Genomic DNA, 20882 nt, shown 5'->3' with positions numbered 1-20882 from the left:
AAGCATAAGGGTAGAGCCTGAGATACTGGATGAGAAAAATGAATAAAGCAGCAGTAAGGAGTGAGAGCCACGTCAGCAAGTTAAGGTGGACAGTGTGCTCTCCATTCAATTTCCCCTGCTTCCAAGAATATTACTTAGACCTTAATCTGCAAGATCTATTTCTAACTTGATCCAAAAGGAACTGTAACGGGGCGCCTGGGTGGCTCAGTCATTAAGCTTCTGCCTTCAGCTCAGGTCATGATCCCAGGGTCCTGGGATCGAGCCCCGCATCGGGCTCCCTGCTCCGCGGGAAGCCTGCTTCTCCCTCTCCCACTCCCCCTGCTTGTGTTCCCTCTCTCGCTGTGTCTCTCTCTGTCAAATAAATAAATAAAATCTTTAAAAAAAAGGAACTGTAACTATGGCAAACACATAGAACTCTTAATAGCAAACAGCATTCACACATATTATTAAAGATAACTCTTAAAAAAAACAAAACAAAAAAACAAGAAACACAGAATCCAGTCAAATAACTTCCAAGAACCCACAGAGATAGACACTCTAGAATTTTCTGATTCAAAAACAAAAGACTCAAGGGGTGCCTGGGTGGCTCAGTCGTTAAGCATCTGCCTTCGGCTCAGGTCAGGATCCCAGGGTCCTGGGATCGAGTTCTGCATCGGGCTCCCTGCTCGGCGGGAAGCCTGCTTCTCCCTCTCCCACTCCCCCTGCTTGTGTCCCTGCTCTCTCTGTGTCTCTCTCTGTCAAATAAATAAATAAAATCTTTAAAAAACAAAAGACTCGAGAACTAAAAGCTTGAATTACTGAGATGGAATCAAAATAGGAAGACCCAGTCGTCGTGCTGTTAGGATGAGAGTGAGGGGCCTGCGCCAAGGCGCCCAGAGTGCTTGCTAGGGCAGGGGTAGCAACGGCCTTCACGACGTCTAACCGCGCCTCTAGAACAGGGGTCCACGATCTACTGCTCACGGGCCAAACCCAGCCATTTTTGTAAATGAAGTTTCACTGGTACATAGCTGTTCTTATGCTACGGAGGCAGAGTTGAGAAGTTGCAACAGAAACATATGGTCGGCAAAGCCTAAAACATTTACTCTCTGGCTTTTACAGAAGTTTGCAGACTCCAGCTCTAGGACATGCTACCAGAAAGAGTCACCATCAGGACATCGCCCTTCTCCCCAGTGCACTGTGCTCCTAAAACCTGATATGGTTTTCTACAGAGCAGGTCCCTGTTTGCACCCTCAGTTCTGTGTGCTGCATTATCACTTCACCCTTTTACCAGCCAGACCCACCTTCTTCCAGCATTCAGTCTAGTTCATTCTCAGTAAAGTGTTCTCAAATGCTAACTTTTGATCCATGTTGTGATTCTACTAATTAAAATTTTAAGTAATTTGATGTATTTCAGAAATCTCTCACAAAGATACTGTGTAAGCAAGAAACTCCACCAGAGGCCCCACCTCTGGGAAATCCAACCTAAGATACTATATTTAAGTCAAGTTTCTCTCACATCAAAACAACTGTAACGGTCATCTCTGGGTCTTTTCTTTTGTTTTTTCTAAGTAGGCTCCACACCCAATGCAGGGCTTGAACTCATGACCCCTGAGATCAAGACCTGAGATCAACAGCCAGACGCTCAACCGACTGAGCCACCCAGGCACCCCTGGGTCTTTTATTCTTGAATCACTACCCATTCTTAACGTCCTTCAAGCTCCCCAATGCCTGTATGATAATAGCTGAACTCCTTTACTAGCATGAAGACATTTCAGGACATGAGCCCCCCACCCATCCCCCCACCTTCTACCAGCCTGGCCTGGTCTCCTGCCACATCAAATCCTGCCTTACATTTTAAGCTCCAAAACACTAATATATCTATAGTTTTCCAAATCTACCATGTCCCTCTCCCTAGTTGCCTAAATTTACAATATAGTTTTATATATATATGTATATCTATATGTCCTGAATCATTACTAGTTTCTATAAAACATGGGATAAGGGGCGCCTGGGTGGCTCAGTTGGTTAAGCGACTGCTTTCGGCTCAGGTCATGATCCTGGAGTCCCTGGATCGAGTCCCACATCGGGCTCCCTGCTCAGCAGAGAGTCTGCTTCTCCCTCTTACCCTCCCCCCTCTCATGTGCTTTCTCTCTCTCTCAAATAAATAAATAAAATCTTTAAAAAAAAATAAAAAATAAAACATGGGATAAGATATACGTATTGAAATTTTTAAAATAAAAACTGAAAAATTTAACAATAGCAGTAGCAAGCAATAATATCATACTACTACTAGTAATGATAATTTATAAATATTACCAAATGCCAGTACATTTCCCTAAAACCTAACTTCCTTGCCTTTCATATACACTGTACCATTAACTTAATTCAAAGATCAACAAATTTACTTTGCATCGCATATTGTAGTTTTAAGCAAGAATTATATAACTAAAGGTGATCTTAAAGACTATCTGGATCTTCCAGGTATTTCTGAATTCTTTTTTCATTAGTGGGGATAAATTTGAAGTAAATGACAGAGAAGCTGCAGCCTGATGTCCCTAATGGCCAGTGGCATATACTTGTCAGAAGGCTAGTCAAGAATGCAGTGTATGATTAATCTAATTAATGAAGTGGGATCGTCGGTAGGGCAATTCACCAGATATATCCTGCTATCCCTACTTGCACACACTTGGTAGGATGACACTTCTTGGCCCTCTTGTAGTTGAGGAGGGCCAGGTGAATCATTCTGGCCAATGAGTTTTAAGTAGAACTGATGGAGCCATTTCTGGGCAAAGACATTTTAAATGTCCGCGGCTCTGTTTCCTTCTGCCACAGAAAAGGGGAACACTCCTGATGGCAGCTATTCCATTCAGCCTGGGCTCTGGGGTGAAGATAATACAAAGTGAGGTCCTAGGCGATCTTGATGGGCAAAGAGCATAAGTAAAAAATATACAATGTTGTTCCACAGTGTAACCTTAGCTACCATACAACTTTCCAGCAATTTAGATACCTCAAAGGAACACATAGTGACACACCAACATTTTACATCAACATTTTATGTCTACTGTAAATAAATGTTATCAGTGATAAATTCAAGAGCTGGGAATAGTAAATTTGAGTTATTACGTGCTCTTAGCTAAACTAAAGGATGAATAATAGTAATATCTGACATTTCTTAAGCACTTACAATGTGCCAGCATTGCTGTAAGTACTTTGTCTACATTAATTCATTCTGTACAATGAATGTGAATTTCACGAAACCATCTCCATAGAGTTACAGAGGACTGAATTAGTTTTCTAGCAAATAATCCTGAAATATTAATTGGGAGTTTCCCAGCACAAATAAGCTACTCTATCCTTAAATGATACATTCCTTATTTCAGACATTTCAATTTGAATTATGGAGATCTGAAGGCATGTTTAGAGCAGGCAAGAACCTGAAATATTTGATCCCAGAGCTGGCAATAATGAAGAAGAAAAGATGATTGTTAAAAATAGGCTTGTGTATATAACAATTTGGGGAAAATCTGATCGTGGTAGTAGATACACCTTACCTACCATACTGCTGTGGGTGGAGGCTCCAAAGACCTTGCCTTCCATCATTAAGTACCTTCCAAGTCTTTCTCAGGCTTGCCATACAGGCCAAGAAACCAAACAGTTCTAAGAAATCCTAGTTCCACTGGAATTGAGAACAATCCAAAATGATAGTGGTTATATAAGAGATTGGATTAAATATAATCTAGTATGATGGGTGCATATTTAAAGAAGAACTTGGAAGACAAAACTTTAAAACAATCACTTGAAGGAAAAGCTAGTTGTCAAAGGAAACAATTTACTGTATGAGACCAATTTCATGTGACCATAAGAAAGTTTGGAACAGCCACTGAAAATTGGGGATTAAATGTGCACTTTGATTTTTTTGTTTGTTTAATTTAGAACAAGAGTAGTAACTCCTATCAACACTTCCTTTATTCTTGCAAACTCGTTATTTCTTTCTGTGCCAATCTCTTCTAAAATACCCATCCATACTTCTATTATTCTTCTGCTGAAGTATAAGTTTAGATAAAAATAAGTTTTCTTAGTGACTGCATAATAGATGTTAGGAAATATAGAATAATTATCCCCACTTCTCCACCCTCCTTAATTCATGTATAGACTTTGCTCTTTTGTAAATTAAGCGAAATAATCCTGTCCCAAGAGGAAATTAGACTTCACTAACAAAGTGCTTAATTGATTTATTCCGATTGTATCTTCTCAGTCTGATGGAAGTGCTCAACAAATACCTGGGGGGTGAATGAATAGCAGTATAGGTTTCCAGCAGGTATCAATACATCAAATCAACTCCAGCCTTTCTTACCATAGTTTTAAGTATTCAGACAAAAAAAATATAGAAGCTAATTTTCAACAAGTAGGAATTTCACTTGAAATCCACCCCTGACTCTTCAGCTAGTCAGATTCTGTTTCACGCTGTGGAACAGTCTAATTGAGTCTCATTTTATTTATTTATTTATTTTTAATTTTTTTTTTTTAATTTTATTTATTTATTTGACAGAGAGAGAGAGAGACACAGCAAGAGAGGGAACACAAGCAGGGGGAGAGTGAGAGGGAGAAGCAGGCTTCCCGAGGAGCAGGGAGCCTGATGTGGGGCTTGATCCCAGGACCCTGGGATCCTGACCTGAGCCGAAGGCAGACGCTTAAGGACTAAGCCACCCAGGTGCCCCTAATTGAGTCTCATTTTAATATGTTCTTGTCCTCCTCCCTTACTCTGATTTCCTCTGGGTCACTCACTATGGCTACATCAACTAAGCTGCTCACCCTAGCTCCCAATCAAGCAAGGTAGGCAATATTTAAACAGCTCTGGCTCCTCCTATAGGAGGCCTTAGCTTTTAACCCACCTCCTAGATCCAAGATACCACAACTTAATTCTGGGCTCCCAAATCTCCCTTGGTACAACCAAAAAAAGGCCCAGAATTCTGGCTCTCAGGGTTGGTCTTCTGCTTTGGTTCTTGCTCCCAGTACTGCTCTAGCCCATTCTCTTAGCCCGGCAATCAAATGTTATCCCTGACTCCCAGCCCAGTGGCTGCCTCTATCAGTCTGTTTATAGTAAGAGAGTCCCATATCTCTGAAATCAGACCCCTGTCCCAAAGCCCCAGAAGGACCCACCTCTTACATGACAACTGCCTACTTGCCTTCTGAATACCTGTGCCACATGCCCCATGAATGTGTGACCTACTGCCGGGTCAGGATGACAGCTGGGTCTGTAACCCCTTGTTCGGCAGGCTGTAGCTCTTGATTTAACTTTATATTTGGGTCAGCTCTTTCAGTATCTGATGCACCATCTAGAGTTACCAGATGTCTGGTAAGATTACAACACATTCCCAACACCTGCCTTCATAATGCCCTGAGAAGCTATCATACCTGTCTAGTCTTAAGATGAAACCACTAGAATTCTAATTAATTTTTCTTAAATTGTCTATTTTCTAAGAATTAATACTAGGCCTTTGGTCATTTCAATTGATACAATCATCCTTTTTACCTATGATGGCAATTCAAGACTACCTAATGCTAAGGCATATATTACAATTTCCTGGATTTATGCTGATTTCTATGATACTTGACAATATTTATCTATAGATCTAATAACTCTCTTCTTTAGATCTCTGAAATAACAAATAGCAATGAGATCATGAAATAAGAAGATGTGACTCTGAATCCCAACTCTGCCATTCCCTAGTTATATATTCCCTAAATAAGTAAAATGCATAAGCTAAGACTTGGGTTTCTCATTTACAAAACTGGGATAGAGACAACAGCAGACTACATGGTGTGGGGCACTAAATACAGTTCCTGGTATACAGTAAGCACTAAAAAGTTAGCAATTGTCCAGCATCCACAGGGTTTATATATGCTTATTTGTGATGCGCTATACTGGAGTATTAAAAGAGGAAAGTAATAGGAGAAACTCATTATAGTTAATAGAAAAAGATGCAGGACAAGGTTGTTTAATGATTATGGATGAACTTGATGGGACAAAGGAAAGAAAAGGAAAAGGAAAGAGAATGCAAGAGGCAGGGCAAATATCAGATAAATCGCAAAGGGAGGAGCATTTACAGAGAAGAGCAGTATCTATGGGCTTCTGCAAAAGGGGCCAAGGCTGTTGGTCTCCCTGGAGGGCAGGAGCTTGAGAACTGCTTTTCTTTACCAAGGTCCAGGAGAGCTATGAGAAGGGTCACAGCCCTCAGCCAACGGCACAGCAGGGACAGCCTTACTCCACATACTCCTCCCTCGAAGTGGAAATGTTCATAATCCTCTCTTGCTCAGTTGTTCTCAACTCAAGGCATTCTCATCCTAAAACAAAACCAAACCTCTCTTCTCCATTCCCATCCTTCAAACCTCACTGCAAACGTAACCTCCTCTATGAAACCTTCCCCAGTTCTCTCACAGAGTGTGGTGTTCCCATAACAACACGTATTTCTCTTGCTATTTTGCAAACCATACTACAACTGTTCCCATCCCCATCCCAGCCAGCCAACGAGCTCCTTAACAGCAAAGCCTGTGACCTTTTCCAGACAGTACCTCCAGCTTCAAGCACAGAATAGGGTGGGAGGAGGATGAGAAGCCACTAGGTACAGCACAGTTCTAGGCAGAATCATCAGGATCCATGAAACAGCTCCTAACCATTCGGAGGACATGTCTCCCCCACTTTGAAAACCTGAGGAAAACCACAGACCCTCCCCCTAGAAAAATGTGCACGCGCACGTGCGCACGCACACACACACACACACACACACACACACACACACACACACACAGACAAGAAAAAAAAAACAAACCCACAAGAGCCGTAAGCTAAAAGTCATGAGATCTGGATTCCACTCCCTGGTCCTGCCAAAAGCTCCAAGCTCTCAAACAAGTCACTTAATGTCCCAACTGGCAAAGTGAAGAAACTATCTTTTGCCCCTCAACTATCCTTCATTAGACGTCTATAATAAAAATTACATACATATACTACAAATGTGGAAGAATTCTAAAATTAAAATTGTTATATAAGAGCAAATTATTGTTTATGATTGCCTCACAGCTTGACTCTTTAACAGCTATCTATTTTGCCAAAAAAACATGCTGTGAAAGAAATTGACTATTTACTACTACAGCTAAAAGAATTGTTGTTTTTTTCTAAAACCCCAAAGGTCCTGTAGTTTACATACCCAAGAGGGGTGAGCACAACAAGCATAAAGAAGCAAAGATGAATAATCCAATTAATTCACATTTGCTCACACCATTGACTACAGATTCCTCTGATAACAATATGCTTTTGTACTAACAAACCTGTAATACAATTGGCCAGTATGCTTTGAGATGTTTATATTCTACGTGTCAGGGATGCTTGAGGACAGTCTGAATATTCTCTTCGCTCTAGTTTGACCCTGTCACCAACAACTGTCACAGGTGGGCTACAGCCAACAAGTCTCCCCCGCTTCAGAACGGGAAGCTGTAAATACTTACTCTAACTAATGAGGCCTAAGAGACATACCTAGTGGGGTTGCTAATATGAAAAGCAATTGTCAGGCAGCCACTGTGAAAACCCTTCAGAGCGCCACAGAAAAAGAATAAGCAAGGAACCCTGGGCCATCCTCTTCATTCCAAATCTTCTGAAAGCTGAAGAGGGCTTCATTTCCCTTCATCTACTACCAGCAACTCAAAGGGTCCTCCTTGCCAATCTAAGCCTCTCTCTGTGTCCGTACCAATCCCTGCTCAAGAGGATGTTATCAATAAAGAGGGGTCAGGATCCAGTAGATCAAAAAATGCCTTCCTAGATTTGAGCAGATCACATGGATTATGAAAGCCTGAGTTTGCTGACACCCATTTCACTGGACCTCTGCCCCTCTACACCCTCAGAATGCATCAGCTTTTTCTCTAAACCAGGCACAGTTGAAATTTTTGTTTTGTTTTACAAAAGTTACCTTTTTAACGTTTGCAATATGTGATATCCCCTATTTCATTCCTGATACTGGTGACTTGTGCCTTTTTAAATTTTTGTCAGTTGTACTAGAGGTTTACTGATTTATTGACTTTATCCTAGAACCAACATTTGCTTTTCTGTTTTCAATTTCATTGATTTCTGCTTTAGACACAGATGAAATTTAACCACCATGGTTCATATCCCCTGATGCAGGGGCATGGGTCTCTCCACGGTCTCCTCAGCTGACCTCTAAATGCTGGCTCACCCAAGAACTCAATACTCAGCCTTTTTTCCTTCAGCTACACTCTCTAGATGATCTCATCCACTAGCACAACTTTAACACCACACATATGCTGATGACTCCCAAATTTACATCTCTAGCGTCAATCTTTCCTTGGAGCTGCAGGTTCATTTGTTCAAACATCTTGTTTTGTTTGTTTCTTCATTTTCAATCATTTAAATACATTAAAATGCACAAACTGATTGGTCTTGACTTACATACACAATTATGAAACTATTCCACATCAAGATAATGAACATGCCCATCACCCTCAAAGCTGCCTTGGGGCCCCTTGGTAATAATCCATCTCTCCTACTGCTGCCCCAGGCAACCAATGATCTGCCTTGTCCATACAAATCAGTGTGCATTTTCTAGAGTTTTATATAAATGGACTTATATAGAGTGTATTCTTTTTTGCTTAGCTTCTCTCATCCATCATAATTTATTCTGAGATTCATCCATGTTGTTGCATGTATCAACAGTCCATTGATTTTTCTTTTTTAACTGCTGAGTTGTATTCATTGAATAGGTATAGCAAAATTGGTTTTTTCATGCTGATGGACATTTGGGCTATTTCCAGTCTGGGGCTATTAAAAAAAAAAGTGGCTATGAATGCATATACAAATCTTTATGCAAACAAATGCCTTCATTTCCCTAAGGTAAATATCCAGGAATGGAATGGCTGGATCATGGTAAGGTATATGCTTAACTTTTTAAGGAACTGCCAAACTGTGTTCCAAAGTGACTATACCATTTTATATTCCCACCAGCAGTGTATGAGGGCTCCAGATGCTCCATATCCTTCTCAACACTGGTTTTGGTCAATCTTTTTAATGTTTGCCATCCCAGCAGTTTTACAGTTCTATCTTGTGCTTTTAATTTGTATTTTCTTAATGACTGATTACGTCAAGCATCTTTTCCTACGGTTATTAGCTATCCATATATCTTATTTAGTAAAGTATCTCTTCAAATCTTTAGTACAGTTTTTAAATAGTTGTCTGTTACTGACTTAAAAGAGTTCTTTACAGTCTAGATAAAAGTCTTCGGTCAGATACATGTTTTGCAGATATTTTCTCCTAGTCTGTAACTTGCCTTTTTGTAACAGTGTTTACTGAAGAGCAAAAGTTTACAATTTTGATCAAGTCAAATTTATTGATTTTTTTTTATGTTTCATATTTAAGAAATATTTGTCAAATCTAAGATCACTAAAATTTTCCCCTTATAGAAAGTTCATACTTTTTACACAAACATATTTATCTACAATCCATTTCAAGTTAATTTCTGCATATGGTACAAGGTAAGGGTCAAAGTTCATTATTTTTCATATGGCTATACAATTGTAATAGCACATTTGTTGAAAAGAGATCCTTTCCCCACTGAATTACCTTGGTACCTTTGTAGAAAATCAATTAATCATATATGTATGGGTCTAGTTCAGGACTCTCTACTCTGTTCCATTGATCTATATGTCTATCTTGACATTACCACACAGTCTTGATTACCAGAGCTGTATAGTAAGTCTTGAAATCAGGCAACATGCAACCTCCAGTTTTGTTCTTCTTTGTTTTGGCTATCCTGGGCCCTTTGCACAACTATATAAATCTTTTTTTTTTTTTTTTTTAAAGATTTTATTTATTTATTTGACAGAGAGAGACACAGCGAGAGAGGGAACACAAGCAGGGGGAGTGGGAGAGGGAGAAGCAGGCTTCCCGCGGAGCAGGGAGCCCGATGCGGGGCTCGATCCCAGGACCCTGGGATCATGACCTGAGCCGAAGGCAGACGCTTAACGACTGAGCCACCCAGGCGCCCCCACAACTATATAAATCTTAAAATCAGTTTGTTGATTTCTATAAAGATGCCTGCTGCGATTTTCTTTGGGATTGTGCTTAATCTATATATCAATCTGAATAGAATTGGCATCTTAACAATACTGAATCTTTTAATTCATGAGCATGGTATTTCTCACCGTTTACTGAAGTCTTACATAATTTTTCCCAGTGATGTTTATAGTTTTAGTGTACATGTCTTGTAATTGGTCAAAATTTGGTTAAATTTTGCCCTAAATATATCATAATTTTGATCCTATTAAAAAGATACTTTAATAAATTTTTTTAATTTCCAATTTTTCATTGCTAATATGTAGAAGTACAATTTATTTTTTTATATCAAACTTCTGTCCTCCAACCTTGCTAATCTCACTTATTAGTTCTAGCAGCTTCTTGTATATTCCTTAGGATTTTATAGGTAGAAAATCATATGATCTGAGAATAAAGAGAGTTTTACTTCTTCCTTTCCAATCTGAATGCTTTTTTTTCTATTGCTTTACTGTACTGGCTCTAATATCCAGTACAGTGTTGAATAAAGGGGATGAGAAGGGACATTCTTACCTCATTCCCAATAATGGAGGAAAAGCAGTCTTTCACCTTACTAAGAATGATAACATCTCCTAGATGTTCTTTGCCAGATTGAGGAAATAATCTTTTATTTCTAGTTTGCTGTGAGTTTTTATTATGAATCGTTGTGGACTTTTGTCAAGTGTATTTTCTGCATCTATTAAAATGATGGCATTGACTGAAATACGGTGTTTAGTCTGTTAATACGGTGAATTACATCAAATGGCTTTTCAAATATTAAACCAACTTTGCATGCCTGAAATAAATCCCATTTGCTCATGTTGTATTACCCTTTTAATATAATATATTGCTGGATTCTATTTGCTAATATTTTGTTGAGGACTTTTTCAACTATGTTTGTGAGGAGTACTGGTCTGTAGTTTTCTTCTCTTATAACGTCTTTTCCTTGTTTTGATATTAAGGCAATGCTGCCTTCATAGGATGAGTTGAAAAAGATTTCCTCCTCTTGCATTTTCTGAAAGCATTTGTGTAGACTCAGGATTATTTCTTCCTTAAATGTTTAGTAGAATTTATGAGTAATGAACCATCTAGGCCTCCATATATTTTCAACATCTCTATTAACATGTCTGAAAAGAAATTAAAACTTAACATGGCCAAGCAGAACTCATAATTTTTGCACCCAAACATGCTCTTCCCTACTGTCCCTCACTTTAATTAATGACATCATACTCACCCATTTTGCTTAAACCAGAATCTTAATCCTTGATTCCCCCCTTTCTCTCATCCTACTCCTCAAATCCATCTTCAAGTCCCATAAGCTCTACTTTCAAAATGTATCCCTACTTCTCTCCATCTTTACTGTCATGACTCAAGTCTATGTCTCCTAACTGGCCATGCCAACACATATTGCCCCAGCTAATTCCATTCTCCAAATAGCAGCCAGAGTAATTTTTGGCTAAATAAGACCTTGTCACTCCCTGGCTTAAAACTCCCATCTGGCCCTTAATCTCTTCTGCCTTTAGATATTAACTGTAAAATAGAAAAACAACAAGCTGTGTCAATATAGCCTGAATATACTGACTGTGGGAACGCTGTAAGAATTTCAGTAAATTCTTATCTGCTTAACTAGCTCCAGTGACCTAGGAATTACAAAATCACAAATGTAGGCCTCTTGGGAAAAAACACAACTTTGCTGTGTTGAGTCTCAACGGAGGTATAGGTTTTTGTCTAGAAGCAAAGGCACCAAGGCAGAAATAAGAATGCCAAAGTCCTAAGCTGTCCTTCTACAACTTTTGATAACAATAAACACCCTCACCTCCAACCTACTCTCATCTTCTTAGGCTTCCTGTCCAAAGCAAGAGTGCATCTGACAATACCAGGAAAGGCTGTGCTTGCTGGTCTTAAATACAAATGGGGTGAAGAACAAGGAAAATAATGCAACTGATTTATTTATTCATATGTTTGTTTTTTTAGCCATCCCCTGCCACAGCTAAGGTAGGAAGGATATCAGGCAACTTGGCCTCGCTCTTTTTTTTTCCCCAAAGATTTTATCTATCCATTTGAGAGAGTGTGCAAGAGCAGGGGGAGAGGGGGAGAGGGAGAAGCAGATTCTCTACTGAGCATGCAACGCAGGGCTTGATCCCAGGACCCCGAGTTCATGACCTGAGCCGGAGTCACACACTTAACCGACTGAACCACCCAAGCGCCCCGGCCTTGCTCTTTTTGAATCAACCTCATCCACCTCTGCAGAGCTCAACAGGTGCTCTAACTATATGCTCTCCATTCCTATTATTCTTCAGCCAGTCAACACCTTACACCTGCTCTGGTCAGCTCTGGACTCACCCAATTTGCTAATTACTCTTCTATTTCTTTCTATTCTACCCATTCTCACTCCTTAAGTTAAAGGAAACCACCATCTTTCTTGTTCCTTCGCTGAGTCATCTAATTATGCCTCTTTACTCCCTCAAATGATCTCTAGGTATACCTCCTTTAGTTTGAGCAGGCCCTAATGCACTCCTCTTACCTTCTTAGATCTCATCAACACTGTGCTAGATGATGCTTTCCAGAAAAGAGGAAGTGGCCTAAATCAATCTACGTTCCTAGGACCTGGATCCAACCCTTAGCTGTGCTTTTGGGGAATCAAGGGAGGATATAACCACAGCTGGCAGCAATTGAGGATGGGCTGGGGGATGGGGACTAGGATAACTGACTCTTATAAAACACTCTGCACTTAACTTCACAGCACTAATCATAATTATCCTTACATCTGTGTGTGATTAGTATCTGTCTCTTCCTACATGCACTCCCCATCAGACTAAAAGCTCCATGAAGGCAAGAGCTATGTCTCTTGATCATTATTAACATACCTACACCCTACAAATGCCCATTCTAACTCAGTTACTCTAACCCTATCAGATAAAAACAAATTTACGTCTTGACAAAGCTTTGAAATAAAGTAGTATTTCTTCCATTTCTGTAAAAGCTAATAATAAAAACTGACATTGCTTGAACTGCTACATGGGTCAGGCACCATTCTAAGATTTTTACATGAATTCTCATTTAATCTTCATGACAAACCTATGAAGTAGGTACTATGATTATTCCCATTTTACAGATGAGGCCTTTGAGGCACAGAAAGGTTATATAATTCACCCAAGGTTATATAGATGAGTGGCAGAAATGGGATTCAAGCCCAAGAAGCCTAGCCTAAAAGCCCACTCTATTAATCCCTACAGTACCTCTCACTGAAGAGGACACCATATTCCTCAATACCAGTGAATTGAGCCAAATAAAATAAAAGATATGAAGAAATGCTATAAAGAAAAACCCAGACTTAGACACACAAGTTGCCAGTTCTACAAGACAATTCAAAGAAACTGCTACTATGAATCATTTATTTAAAACAAATTGGTTTTATTTAAAACAATCGTCAAAAACCACATTTTTCTTTTCAATTGACATATACAGAGACTAAAACCCAGGATATTCTCATGTTAAAAACATTTTCTTCTGACACCAGATCCCTGTTTTATAAAAAGACAGAGTCTATTTTTTGTCTGCCAAGGAAAGCCCAATTACCAAACTGGAACCTACAGAACTAGGTATGTGTTACCTGGGTTTTCCCGTAGAGGCAGCAAGAACGTGTAAAGACTGCCACCATGCCCATGGCTTTGTCTTTCCAGTTCTCCCACCATTAAATGTGGGAAAATAATACATATCAGAAGTTTGAATGTATCCTGCAAGCTTTTCTTCTATACTAAAAATTACCAGAAATCAATGCAAGGCATATGACAGGGAAGACAGATCACAGGGAGGGAGCAAGGAGAACAACTCAAATCATTAAATGTCTGCCCACCATATGCTTCTAAGTTCAAAGCACTGCATGGCCGGCTTCTGAGGCAACTACAGGACCTTAGGAGTCCGTGACTACTCCAGTTTATGATGTTTCACAGATGCACCATGGAATAAAAAGGTCCTGAGTAGTGTATTATTAGAAAAGGAAAATTTAACTCACCTTCCATTGCTCCTCTGGAAGCAGCTTCACGACCACCAGATCCCCATTCAAGGCTCTATTACGAGCAACAACCCCATCGATAAAAATGTCTCGATCACCATCCTAGGTTGGAGAGAGAACATAGTCAGCTTACCAAGACCTGGAACCAAAAATTACTTCCTTGGTTTAAAAGCTGTAGACTCTACAATCTGTCCACTGACTTAACAAGAACACTAAGAGGGAAATCAGTCTCTTTGGGACTAAACAGAAATGGGGATGAACACACAAAAGCAGGTTAACAGAATGTTAAAGAAATTTCAAAAACGTAAGAGAAGATCTCCTACAGGCAGACCAAAAACAAACAAAAATACATAAAGCAAAAAACTGAGACTACATGCTTTCATAACTGAAATGAGAAAGAAGTTATCCTTTCTTGTTTTAAATAAAATAAAGCATGATGATACCTTTTCTATGCTAATTTTTTTCTAAGTATCAGAGAACTGTAAAACATAGAAGGTTTGCAAAAAACAGAAGAACAACAAATATAATTCCCTAAGAAAACCAACTGAGGACAGGAGCAACAACCAGCTCCAGGATGTGAGTTCTCTAAAGAAGAAACCAGCAAAATCATAATCCTCCCACTGAGAAAATGACAGAGAAAGCAAAGCTTTTATGGAGACCTAGATAGAAGGCAAAGAAGAAAAGGAAAGGGACATGTGATTCATGAAGCATTCTCACACTCCTTCACTCTCTGACTGAGGAGCAGGGTGAACTCCCTACCGTGAACACAAGGCATGGACATCTTCGTCCTCAATCACATGCTTACAAATAACCCACGTTAGGGACAGTGTGGTCTCAGGATCCTTGGGGTCACAGGAAGACCGGGAGTGCCTGAATGCAGCAGAGTTCCCAGGCATTGTAGTGGGGAAGCCGGCTGTAATCAGTGAGCCCAGGAGTGGGCTCTCAGCTCAGAGTTGCCATAAACCGCAAACCACAGCACAGTTGGGCGACCCCTCCCAGAGCATGGGCCCAGCAAGCAGCAGAATCCCCAGAAGACGCCCCCAGGAGGGGCGGCATGTTTGTGAGCTGCAGGAGTCTGCAGGGTTTGGAGACTCTAAACGGGGTCGTGTGCCTGAGATAGAAACGCTCAGTCACAGGCTGGGTAAGCATGGAGTACCGACAGAGACCAGGGAGTGACTGACTTCTTTTCCCTACGGGCACCCTGAGGAGTGGGGCCCAAGGGCTGGAGATTGGCAGGCTGCCATTTTCATTCCAGATTACTTAGCCTGGCCCCCTGGCAAGGGCGGTGCAATTCTGCCCTGGGCAAAGACACCTGAGAAACAGCGCAACAGGCCCCTCCCCCAGAAGATCAGCAAGAACACAGGCTAAGACCAGGTTTACCAACCATGGAGAACGGCAAGACTCCAATGCTAGAGGAAAATAGTATATAGAATTCATGTTTTTTCCCCCATGATTCTTTACTCTTTCAATTTTAACTTTTTTCTCTTTCCTTTTTCTTTTCCTTTTTTTTTTTTTAAAGATTTTATTTATTTATTTGACAGAGAGAGAGAGAGCACAAGCAGGGGGAGCGGCAGGCAGAGGGAGAGGGAGAAGCAGACTCACCGCTGAGCAGGGAGCCCAATGCAGGACTCAATCCCAGGGCCCTGGGATCATGACCTGAACCGAAGGCAGACACCCCACCAACTGAGCCACCCAGGTATCCCTCTCTTTCCTTTTTCAATGAATTTCTTATTTTATCAACTCCTTTTTCAAAATCTTTCTTAATTTTCATTTTTACATTTATATTCTATCCTTTTATTTATTTTTGTATATATGTAAGTTTTTCGTTCTTTACAACTTTGGGGTACAGTTTCTTCTAACAAACAGACCAAAATACACCCAGAATCTAGTGTATGGCTCTGTTCTCTTCACCTGTCTGATCATATTCTTTCTTTTTTCTTTTTGTTAACATCTTTAATTTTCATCTTTATAGTTACATTCTATCCTTTCACTGTATTTATTTATTTTTGTATGTATATAAGTTTTTCTTTCTTTACAATTTTGAGATGTAGTTTCTTCTAACAAACCAACCAGAATACACTCAGGATATAGTGTATTGCTCTGTTCTGTTCACCTGTTTATATATTTTTTTTTTTTTGGTCTTTTAATTTTCATTTTTACAATTACATTCTATCCTTTCATTGTATTTAATTTTATTTTGTACATATATAAGTTTTTCTTTCTTTAAAATTTTGGGATCTAGTTTTCTAACAAACAGACCAAAATACACACAGGATCCAGTGTATTGCTCTGTTTTTTTCCACCTGTCTGATTATATGCTTTTTTTTTTTTTTTTAATTTTTTTTCAGTTTCAGGTCCCTTCTGATTTGTTTAGTGTATACTTCTCTGGGGTCGTTGTTTCCATTTTAGTATTTTGTTCTCTTATTCATCTATTCTTCTCTGAACAGAATGACAAAACAGGAAAAACCATGTTGGAACTAGAGTTCAGAATAACGATTATAAAAATACTAACTGGGCTTGAAAAAAGCATAGAAGACACTCGAGAATCCCTTTCTGGAGGAATAAAAGAACTAAAATCTAATCAAGTCAAAATAAAAAAGGTATTAATGAGATGCAATAAAAAATGGAGGCTCTAACTGCTAGGATAAATGAGGCAGAAGAGAGAACTAGTGATATAGAAGACCAAATGATGGAGAATAAGGAAGCTGAGAAAAAGAGAGATAAACAACTACTGGATCACGAGGGGAGAATTCAAGAGATAAGTGATACCATAAAGTGGAACAATATGAGAATAACTGGGGTCCCAGAAGAAGAGGAAAGAGAGAGAGGGGCAGAAGGTATATTGAAGCAAATTACAGCACAGAACTTCCCTAATCTGGGGAAGGAAATAGGCATCAAAATCCAAGAGGCACAGAGAACCCCCCTCAAAATCAATAAAAATAGGTGAACACCCCGATATATAATAGTGAAACTTACAAATCTCAGAGACACAGAGATAATCCTGAAAGCAGCTCGGGACAAGAGGTCTGTAACCTACAAGGGTAGAAACATTAGACTGGCAGCAGACCTATCCATGGAGACCTGGCAGGCCAGAAAGGACTGGCATGATATATTCAGGGTGCTAAACAAGAAAAATATGCAGCCAACAATACTTTATCCAGCTAGGATGTCATTCAAAATATAAAGAGTGATAAAAAGCTTTCAGGACAAACAGAAACTAAAAGAATTTGCAAACACCAAACGAGCCCTACAAGAAATATCAAAAGGGGTCCTCTAAGCAAAGAGAGAGCCCCAAAGTAGTAACACAGACCAGAAAGGAACAGAGACAACATACAGTAACAGTCACCTTATAGGCAATACAATGGTACTAAATTCATATCTTTCAATAGTTACCCTGAACATAAATGGACTAAATGTCCCAATCAAAAGACACAGGGTATCAGATTGGATAAAAAAGCAAGATCCATCGATATGCTGTCTGCAAGAGACTCATTTTAGATCCAAAGATGCCTCCAGATTTAAAGTGATGGGGTGGAAAACCATTTATCATGCTAATGGACATCAAAAGAAAGCTGGGGTGGCAATCCTTATATCAGACAAATTAGATTTTAAACCAAAGACTGTAAAAAGAGATGAGGAAGGACACTATATCATAATTAAAGGATAATCATAATCATAATCTTCTTCCAACAAGAAGATCTAATAATTGTACATTTTTATGCCCCTAACATGGGAGCAGCCAATTATATAAGCCAATTAATAACAAAATCAAAGAAACACATTGATAATAGTACAAAAATAGTAGAGGACTTTAACACCCCCTTCACTGCAATGGACAGATCATTGAGGCAGAAGATCTGCAAGGAAATAAGAGCTTTGAATGACACCCTGGACCAGATGGACTTCACAGATATATCCAGAACATTCCATCTCAAAGCAACAGAATACATATTCTTCTCAAATGCATAGGGAAAGTGTTCATTTTTCTTAAAAGAAGTAATAGCAGGGCGCCTGGGTGGCTCAGTCGTTAAGCGTCTGCCTTCGGCTCAGGTCATGATCCCAGGGTCCTGGGATCGAGTCCCACATTGGGCTCCCTGCTCGGCGGGAGGCCTGCTTCTCCCTCTCCCACTCCCCCTGCTTGTGTTCCTGCTCTCACTACCTCTCTCTCTGTCAAATAAATAAATAAAATCTTAAAAAAAAAAAAAAAAAAAAAAAAAAAAAGAAGTAATAGCAAACAGGCTTAGAAAACCACCACTCAAAATTTTCTAGGTAGAGACACTTGGTATAGATAAGACTTAACACTCAAAAGATTAAAGGTGATTACTGTAACAATTCAGTTAAAATTAAAATTAGCATTCCAAATTCACCAAACCTGCCCCGCCAGCACCAAAAATGGGACATTAGACACTCAGCATTTTTTATTGTTTCCAATTACAAACCATGAGAGATCTTTCAGAACAGTTCTTCTGTTCAATTTCCAACCTAACCATGGGCTGACAGCTGTGGCCGGCACACACTGCCAAACCTGACCCGCCCTAGTCCCGGAGGTACCACTACCGTGTTAGCCACAAAGACAGAATCACTGCAGTTGACCTCATGCTGAGCTTCTCAGAGAAATAAGGAAGAGGCAACCACTAAACAGAACGTGAACAACTACAGGGTGGCACATGGTCATCAGTCGCTGCCTTCTGCAATTTATGTAGCAATAGAGTCTCTCCAACTTCCCCAGAATGAAGAGAGCTATTTGGAAGTCATCCCAACCCATGATCACTGGTCAAAACACATGGAATAAAATATCTCTCTCATAAGCAGGTACACCACCCCCAGACAGCTCAGAGATTTTAAGACGGTAAGATATTGCTATTGTCACATTCCCATCCAAAGAAATCAAGAAGGGCAGGGCCGAGTTGAACCTCAGACAATACACAAATCTCCAGGTATTGCGTCACTGCTCAGCTCTTACTGGATTCATTCAGAAGCCCGTACCTATTGCAGAATCTCTTATTTTAAAGACCATAAACTTGGGAACAACTCAATATTAAAAGTTCAAGTCATCCCATTTAACTACTTTTAAAGGCTAAAGAGTTCAGCTCTTTATTTGAATGTCAAAGACTAGCTCTACCCGCCAAAAAGAATAGAAAAAAAGGAAAATGGATAATGAACCACCCTGGAGGAAATAAAATGGGATCTGGGGGTAATCTAACTAAATACTTAGGAGACTTTCAAGCAGGGAGGACAACCCAAGAGCATTCTCTATCAATGGAATAGCTCCCTTTGGACAAAATAAATTCCACAGATGTTCAAAGGGTACCTCCCATGACAAGATGCACAAAAAAGTTATAAAACTTCTTGCACCAACATAATTCAGAATGGAGCCTGTACTTATTGTAAAAAGCCAAGTTTCTATAGCCAGTCCATTTCTCCTCTTTATCCTATCCCCAAACAGGAGAAAAAGGCATCTCAATAATATCAATTTATCTTGGTTTGCTTGAAACTCACATGGTTTTATTCTAACCCTATCTTACTTTTACTGAGAACCTCAGGAGACCAGCAGGTACATATATAAGTGACTTCTCCCATGTATTTTGGCTTTGTCAAAAGAAAATGAAAATCAACTTTCTATCAGCTGAAATTATAATGAACCTAAGTCAGCATTCCCCAAAACAAAGTACTTTTTTAATAACAAAGAAAGTGAGGATGAATTCACTGTTCTTAGCCTACTGACGTAAATAGTATTTTAACATAGCAAATGCCGTTGTATAAATTCACAACTGTTTTTAGAGTCAGTAAGAACCCAAATAATCATATCTAGTCTATTTTTGTCTCCCCAAAAACTTTATAATTTTTTATAATTCAGAATTTTAAAATTGTAAGGAACGTTAGACAATCTAATCCATCGCTAGTTTTACAAATAAGTAAACTTTTCAATTTCCTATTGTCAGAGGAAAGGCTACATCTTCTTTTCTAACAATTCCTGTTTTTACTCTCCCTGCTAAAGCAGGGGACAGGTAACATTCAGGCCCTGGTTCTGATATTCTACTCCTAGTCCACCAGTGAGCATTTTTCCAGTTCATACCAGTTCACACTTGACATGGACATTAGCTACGTATACTCATAAATCCAGACCAGTGGTGGTTGTGGAATTTATCTACATATAACTTACTGCCTCTACTATCTCCTTCCTCAAGGCTTTCTAGAACGCCTCTAAACACTGAAACTCACCAAAAAACCCACAAAACTAGAATGTAGGATTGTTCCAGTATCTACAACCAAAATTTACAACTGGGCCTTGATGGAGCTTTTATAGTCAGTTCTTAGTTACTTAGAGGTGAATCCTTTAGCATTTTTTCTCCCTCTGAGACAATATTACTACTCCATTAGTGGCCAAATAGAATAAGGGGCATAAAAATAAGCCAGTCCTAATATCACAACTGTCTAAAAGATTCTTAATAGGACAAGCCAGGAATATAATTTCAAGTAGGAGAACAACTTGGGCTTTTGAAACATCGGTAACTTTTGCTTCTTAACTTCCTTTAACAAGCAGAATTAAACTGTGGCAACACATCATTTGCACCTATAAATAAGATGAATTTAACTTATAGGAACCTAACTAGGCCTAGAGGACCTTTGCTCTGGCCCTTCTCCAGTCACACTCCTCCCCATAGGTAAAGAGTTCTCGGGACCAAATGGATGTGCATCCCTGGGGTAATCAGCCCCAAGCCCCTTCCAAGCCATACACAGGCATCTTCCCCAGGTCTGTCTGCCTGGAGGCAGACCACAGTCACTGGTGGCACC

General features: G+C 39.6%; 1 protein-coding gene across 3 annotated transcripts in view; it reads right to left on the bottom strand.

Moving 5' to 3' along the window:
- DIS3L2 (DIS3 like 3'-5' exoribonuclease 2) overlaps positions 1-20882 on the bottom strand; it is a 351578-nt gene that overhangs the window by 264563 nt on the left and 66133 nt on the right. For all 3 annotated transcript variants that reach the window (XM_078071456.1, XM_036069241.2, XM_078071457.1), the window contains one exon: positions 14088-14189. In XM_078071456.1, coding sequence (XP_077927582.1) covers positions 14088-14189 — 102 coding nt within the window. The remainder of the gene's footprint in view (positions 1-14087; positions 14190-20882) is intronic.

The sequence above is a fragment of the Halichoerus grypus genome, chromosome 4 (genome assembly GCF_964656455.1).
Source record: "Halichoerus grypus chromosome 4, mHalGry1.hap1.1, whole genome shotgun sequence".
NCBI lineage: Eukaryota > Metazoa > Chordata > Mammalia > Carnivora > Phocidae > Halichoerus > Halichoerus grypus.
The sequence above is the reverse complement of the archived record's forward strand: the minus strand, read 5'-3'. Positions and strand labels throughout refer to the sequence as shown.